Source organism: Camelus dromedarius, chromosome 27 (genome assembly GCF_036321535.1).
Source record: "Camelus dromedarius isolate mCamDro1 chromosome 27, mCamDro1.pat, whole genome shotgun sequence".
Taxonomy (NCBI): Eukaryota; Metazoa; Chordata; class Mammalia; order Artiodactyla; family Camelidae; genus Camelus; species Camelus dromedarius.
In genome coordinates this window covers 2,823,742-2,830,361 of record NC_087462.1, presented here as the reverse complement: position 1 = coordinate 2,830,361, position 6,620 = coordinate 2,823,742, and the positions used below count along the sequence as shown (strand labels likewise).

At 54.9% G+C, this 6,620-nt stretch overlaps 1 protein-coding gene across 1 annotated transcript; it reads right to left on the bottom strand.

Moving 5' to 3' along the window:
* Nucleotides 1-164: 164 nt before the first annotated feature.
* SHD (Src homology 2 domain containing transforming protein D) lies at nucleotides 165-6,594 on the bottom strand. The gene is made up of 6 exons (XM_010999087.3): nucleotides 5,469-6,594; nucleotides 4,271-4,376; nucleotides 4,004-4,192; nucleotides 2,922-3,045; nucleotides 1,681-1,800; nucleotides 165-577 (listed from the first exon to the last, which is right to left on the bottom strand). Exons 1-6 carry the CDS (start codon nucleotides 5,763-5,765, stop codon nucleotides 391-393), a joined length of 1,023 nt encoding a protein of 340 aa, XP_010997389.1. The 5' UTR covers nucleotides 5,766-6,594; the 3' UTR covers nucleotides 165-390.
* Between the last annotated feature and the right edge of the window lie 26 nt (nucleotides 6,595-6,620).

The following is a 6,620-nucleotide window of genomic DNA, read 5'->3' as shown; positions in this document are numbered from 1 at the left end:
CAGCTCTCCGAGTTTTGGTCCCTCCCTGTGAGCCATTCAGGCACCAACCCCAGCTCCGTGCCCCAAAACCAGGGGCTGGGGGTGCTCTTCCCCCTCCAAGGGTCTGTCTCCCCTCTTCCTTCCGAGGGGCTGAGATCCCCATCTCCCAGAAAGGACACCTGAAACATACAATAACTTATTTATTTTCCAGGCCAGAGGAGGGTTTCCAGACACCATTCTGGGCCATAGAACCCAGAAGGGGGCCGAGCAGGGCGACTCTGATGAGGACCCAGGGCCTGAGGGACAGGGAGTGTCTCCATCTGGCCTCCTCCAGGGCTGGAAAGACCTCCAACGTTTGCAGCCAGTGTTTCTGGGTCCTTGCAGCCCAAGGCAGGAGGCTGAGGCTCCCGGTCAGGGGGTCTGTGAGACCACTGGGTACAGCAGGGCCAGATGCTCAGCGCCCTGCACGGGCAGAGGGCGGGAGCTATAATGGAGCACCAGCTCGGGCACGCTGGCGAAGGGGCCACTGTGCTGACCCAGCACCAACTGGTTCTCTCGGGTCCGTGCGAACTTCAGATGCAGGAAGCCCTGGCTGCTCCTGGAGGAGAGGGGTCAGAGGAGGCACCCACACTCTCCAACCCTCAAGTCACCACCTCGTGGAGCCCAGGAGCTCTGGGCTGGCGTTCCAAAATACTTCTGGTTAACAGCCACTTGCCTTCAAGCTGCCGGCTAGTTCCCCACTGCAGGGAACCCTTCCAAGCTTGTCCCCAAACAAGGCAGGCTGGAGCTCCTACGAGGTGGAGGTCCCTCCCCGGGAACACGGAAGGCACTTTCTCTCCAAACCTCCTGACTCCTTTTGCTACCTATCGTGGGCTCCTCGCTAGTTACCCTCAGTCTAGGGTCCCTTTCCTTTCTCTCCATCTCTGGTGGGGGGAATGAGAGAGAACCTGGAAATTATTTTATCATCATTATTAATATGAATTAAGCACTTCCTGTTTCCTAGGCATTATTCTTAATGCTTTGTCACGTTTTTGTTTTGTTTCATTTTCCCATGTAATCATCACAGTATTATAAAGACGTTGATGCTATTATTATGCTCATTTTACAGCTGAGGAAACCGAGGCCCAGAGAGGTTGAATGACTTAGCCGAGGTCACACAGCTACAAAGTGGCAGAGGCAGGATATGGACCTGGTTCCAAGCCCTCTTCAATCCTGACCTTTTAGGAATCTCATACTCAGATGTCTGGTAGACTCTTAGGAGGGTTTTATAATCAGACACAGTTAGAATCTGAGGCAGAGAAGCACGTAGAACTGAAGTCTCAGACTGAGATTTCTACACTCTGAGATTCTGGCCCTGGACGCATACAAATGGATGTACTTCAACTTTTGGGCTGGAGGGGGATCCGAAGGGACTCCCTAGTTCTCCATCTCACTCAAGTCCTAGATCTACTGAATGGCTTCTTATCCATCTTCCTACATACCTCTAGTGACAGTAAGCTCATTCTCAGTGGAAACCACACTGGTGCCCTCCTTAGAAGTCCCACCCACTGGCCTGAAAACTCCATCCATGAGCCCTGAAAGTCCCGCCCACTGGCTGCAGGAGCCACACCTCTCTGCTCCCACTGAATTCAACTGAAAGCATGACAGTCAAAAGCATGCAGTCCTGTGACCCTCTGTCCCTCCAGGGGGCTGGGGTCTCACCTGAGGGACAGGGAGCAGTCTTGGGGGCTGGTCTCGCTGAGCCGCACTAGGTAGCTGCCTTCCTTGCAGAGCGACAGGAGGTTCTCCGCATCTGCCCGGCTCAGCGGGCCGTGAAACCACCTAGCGGGTGGAGATGGATGTCTCCTGAAGGGCGATCCCCCTTCCAACACATCCTGAGGCTGAGTGCGGGTACAGCTCATTCAAGGACTTGTGACGTCCAGGCAAACAAGTGAGAAAAATTCCCTTGGATTTCTCAAGAGGAGCCTAGTTTTCAGGCAGACAAGGTTTTCTCTGGGAGGCAGCTGAGCCGAGGTCAATCTGGAGCTGCTCCTTTCAATTAAACACGTACCCCTGACCTTGATCTTTAATCTCCCTCAGCTGGGTCCCCAAGTGTTCTCAACACCTCCCTAATCCCTCAGCTCGAATCACTTGCATAACACTTTCATGAGATTCGCCACAACCTGTATCCCCACCCACCTGTACCATTGTTTAATTTTTTTTTAATGCGCTGAAAGAGAGGATAGCAGTGCCAGCAAGGTGTCAAAGATAGATAAGCACCAGTTGTTTGTATTGAAAGAAAATACCCTGTGCTTCAGCATGAATTAGGCAGTTCTGTACTTCCCAAAGAGTTTGAGAATGACTATGATAAACACACCCCAGTACCCCTGGGCTGGCCTCTAGGGGCTCAAGGAGCTCCTCCAGGAATGACTAGGCTGGAGAGACACAGAGAACATCCAGCCCCTCCCAGCTTGGGAGCTTCACCCTAGCCTAAAGTTGGGACCCCTTCACAATCCTGCTCCCCCCACTGTCATCATAAAATCTCGTGGCAGTGAGAATGACTTCTGTGTCTTTGCTCTCAGGCTTAGAAGTCCCAGTCAAGGGCAGGGAGGAAATCCCCTTTTATTCTGTTTGAGGCAGGCACTATCTTGGGGGTGATGAACACTGGGGTTCAGAGAAGTTAAGTGACTTGCCCAAGGTCACACAGCCAAAGGATACAGAGAAAGGGTTTGAACCAAGAATCTGACGCTAGAGGGAATGGAAACTCCATCTGATTCTTTGAACTGAGCTGGGGATCCGGCCCACAGCAGGTGCTGGCACCCAGTGAAGATTAGCTGAAGAAACAAACGAAGTGAATGAATGAATTGAAGTGTCTCCAGCCTCCCTGGTCTGAGGAATCTGTGGCTGGTATGGGGTGGGGAGGGATTTAACCGGGCTCTTCCATCTTTCACTTCCCCACTCACGGCTGTTTTTCCAGGGGCAGGGCTGGGTCCACGCGCTCTGCGGGCTGGGGGCTTCTGGGCGGGGGTCTCCGGAGCTCCTTGGCTGAGCCTGAGGTTCTTTCCCACTCCGGACTGTCAAACTGCACTGGACAAGGAGGGTTAGAGAGAAGAGTTAAGTTCCGCTTACCTGGGGTAGGGGGCAAGCCAATGGAATTTCAGTAGGAAGGCGGTGCCAACTTGGGGCAACCTATTAGAATCCAAAAGAGGAGGGGCTGGGTTTGAGGCAGGGGCAAGACTGGTACACAGGCAACCAACCGGGGGCTTCAGAAGAAAGCGGTGTGGTCATTCATCAGTCTGGGGGCAAAGAGGGGCTGGTAGTTCCATGAGTAATAAATCAGAGAGTAGGGGGCGTGGCTAGAGAGGTGGGTTGGAAGTTCTGCCTGATTCTGGCCAAGTCATAGAGCTAGAAAATTACTCCCAATATGCAGACAGACAGACTGAGGCACTGTGTCCCAATTTCCCTTACAGTCATACAACTTCTGGGGCAGATTTTGGTTTGCACAACTCTTCCTGGTCCAAGTTATTTTACTTCTTAAAGCTGACCTTAATATTGGGGTTCAGAGACTTATCCAAGCTTACCCAACTCAGTTAGGAATTGAGTCCAAGAAATGCTACCCTCTTCCCTAACAGCTCCTGAATAATTGAGCACTTTAGCATTCAATTTACAAGTACCCTGTTGGATGGGTACTAGAATGATCCCTATTTTACAGGTAAAGGAACTGAGACTCAGGGAGATCAAGTAATTTGCCCAAGTAAGTGACCCAAACTCAGGTCTAGTCTGACACCAAAGCCTATTCCTGCACTATACGGAGCAGAATGAGTAAGTTCCACTGCACTCTAAAAGGGGTTTCAGTTTTCAAGGGAGATTCAGGTTCTTGCGGGAAGAGGAATTTATGACCATCAGTCATTCACACTTTAGTGAGAATTAACACACTACCAAAGTGTCAGGTGATGGGAATTTACTTGAAAGTTGAAACAGGGGATGTGACCTGAGCAGAAAATAGAGGGAGGCAGGCATTCAGAGGTCAGGGTCAGAGAAGCACCTGCAAATGCCTTGGAGATGTGGTCTTTCTTCCACTCCCAGGGCTGGTCATACTCATCCGCTGGCCGTTCATCCTCCTGGGGCAGCCGGCTCTGTCGAGGTTTCTGCCCTGAAGGAGGCCCATCTCCCGGCTCTTGGTCCTGCTCCTCATAGGGAGTGTCATACAGCTGCATCCCTCTGCCTGGCAGTTCTGGGAGGTAGAGGACACTGGTCAACTCCCACTCCCACCTGGGGCCCTAACACCTTCCCCCAGGCCCTGCTCACTCACCACTCATGACTCGCTGGGCATCGTAGGGCTCCATGTAGCCATCATCCAGGGGTGGGGGATGAGGCTGGGCATCAAAGGGGTCTGAGTACTCAGTGTCGACTTCCGACTGGAGAAAGGAAGGAAGGGGAGGGGGCCAAGGGTTCAGGGGGATCAAGCCTATAGCCCTGGGTACCTCTGCTGGGCAATAGTACACCCCTTGCCTGCCATCTCTGGGCCAACTGACACACCCCTTCCAAGGAAGTAGTCTTATCTTCCACTCACAAGTGTCTATAGATAGATGCCAGCTTCCCTTGCTTTTTCCCTCCATGCTGTTCTAATTCTCCCTGACACAGAACTTCTACCTCCCTCCTTCAATAATTTTAATGTTTATCAGATGCCAGTACTATTCTAAAGGCTTCACATATATTTACGTGTAATACCAACACTTAACAGTAAGTACATTAGCCCCTTTCTTTATGGAGGAAGAAACCAAGGCACAGAGGGCAAGTGACTTGCTCAGGGTCACACAGCTGATAAGTAAAAGGTAGGGTTTGATCCTAGGTTGTCTGCTTCCCCAAGTCCCTGCCTCCTCCTACCTTTCTCTGTGCCATTAACCACTACCCAGCGCAGCTTCCCGTAACCTTCCTAGAAGCCTTCTATTTGTCTACTGAGGGTTTGGGGTGGACTCCCTGATCCTCTAGGAAAAATGCTGAAAAAAGCACGGGCATTGGAGGCAGGTCTAGGTACAAAAAGTTCTAACAAACTAGAGCCATGTGAGCTTGGGACAGTCACTTCTCTTCTGTGAACCTCAGTTTCCACTTCTGTAAAATGGGAGTAATAACAGAAGAGGGGTGAGGAGTAGCGCCGAGGATGTACCAGACCTGACTCACTCATATTTGTTTTAGGAAGATACCTCCAGCTGCCAAGAGGAAGGGAAGCTGGGAGGAGGGATCTGGCAGGGGGGAATCGGGAAGGAGGAGGACAAGGGGACACAGCAGGGCCAGTCAGCGGCAGGAGGACAGCCAACGCTGCACACTGAAAAGGGACAGAGAGCAAACTCTGCCAAGCAGGTGGAGGATTGGGGAGTGTCTGGCCGGTGCCCTGGCCTGCCCTTGGGGTCACACATAAAACAACATCCCCAAAGTCCAGGGGAGACCCAGCCTGGCCCTCCGCACCCAGTCTCCTGGGGCCATCCAGCCTCTGGGATTTAGCCACGCACCTCTTCCCTGGGGCTGCCCAGCAAAACCTTTGCTCTGGCCAAGTCGGCTGCCTCCACCTTGATGAGCCGGTGCTTCGGAGAGTCGTACTTGGCGTCTCCAGGGCCCTTGGAGTCCACGTGCCCCGTGGCGTCGGGCTCCAGGCGGCTGTCGGCGTCCTCATAGGGGTCCTCAAAGTCCAGATCCTTCTGTTCCCGATAGGCCCGCAGGATGTCGCTCTCCGTGTAGTCGGGGGTGGGCGGCTGCGGAGGGGGCCTCCGACCGCCAAAGCTCAGGTAGTCTCGTAGCCACTTGGCCATCTGAGCGCGTGTCTCCCCAAACCTGTCCACCGTCAGAGGCGGACCCACACGCCCCCTTCTTGGACCCCTTCCTCGGTAGAGTCTCCAGGGAGGAGGAGGAGAAGGGAGGAAGGAGAGAAAGGAGGAGGAGAAAGACCCGGTGTGCCCCTTGGTTGGGGTCAGAAGAGGGTGAAAAGGGGAAAAAAAGGAGGAGATAGAGGTGGGAGAAAGAGAAGGAAGGAGGAGGAGCGAAAGCGCACCTTAGCCCGGCTCCTGAAGGACAGCGTGGGAAGGGGGCGCTCCGCAGGGCCCTGAACGCCGAGCGCGGGGTCGACCGGCCGAAGCTAGGGGCATCCGCGGAGGCGCGCAGAGTTCCCACCGGCAGCGCGGTCTCCGTGCGTGGCTCGGCCGCCCGCTGTCTACGGGAAGCTCGGGGATCCCCTCCTGGAGGCCGGGAGCCGGAGACCCGGGAAAGTGCCGCCTGCGGACGCCCCCTAGCCCTGGCTCAGCCTAGACGCCTGGGTTCTCAGCGCAGCGGGCGGGCTCCCCGGGGACCCGGGCTCCACGCACAAAGTTGGACCGCGGGGACGGTGACCCCGGTGCCGCGCATCCTTTGTTGCGCTCCTCGCCGCTCCCGGGGGAGCCCCAATCCCGCGGCCCCGGGGCCCGGCCGCCTCGATCCGGCCCCGGCCGCTGGCACAAAGGGAAATAAAATCTCCTCCAATCCCCCTTCACGCTTTCGGAGAGACTTTAGCCGCGCCGGCAGCGCACGGTCGGGAGGTGGGACTTTGGGGAGGGGGCGCTCGGGCGGACGCCCCAGCCCCACCAGCTCAGGGCAGCGTCCGGGGCAGCGACGTCAAGGCTTCCCCTCCCCCC

Bases quoted from the DNA above. Each gene is read 5' to 3' on its own strand.
- SHD (XM_010999087.3), bottom strand. From the start codon at position 5,765: ATGGCCAAGTGGCTACGAGACTACCTGAGCTTTGGCGGTCGGAGGCCC. The intron at 4,193-4,270 runs GTGAGTGAGCAG...TCTACCTCCCAG, and splicing joins TGCCCAGCGAGTCATGAGTG to AACTGCCAGGCAGAGGGATG. The intron at 3,046-4,003 runs GTGCTTCTCTGA...CTCCTTGTCCAG, and splicing joins CATCTCCAAGGCATTTGCAG to TGCAGTTTGACAGTCCGGAG.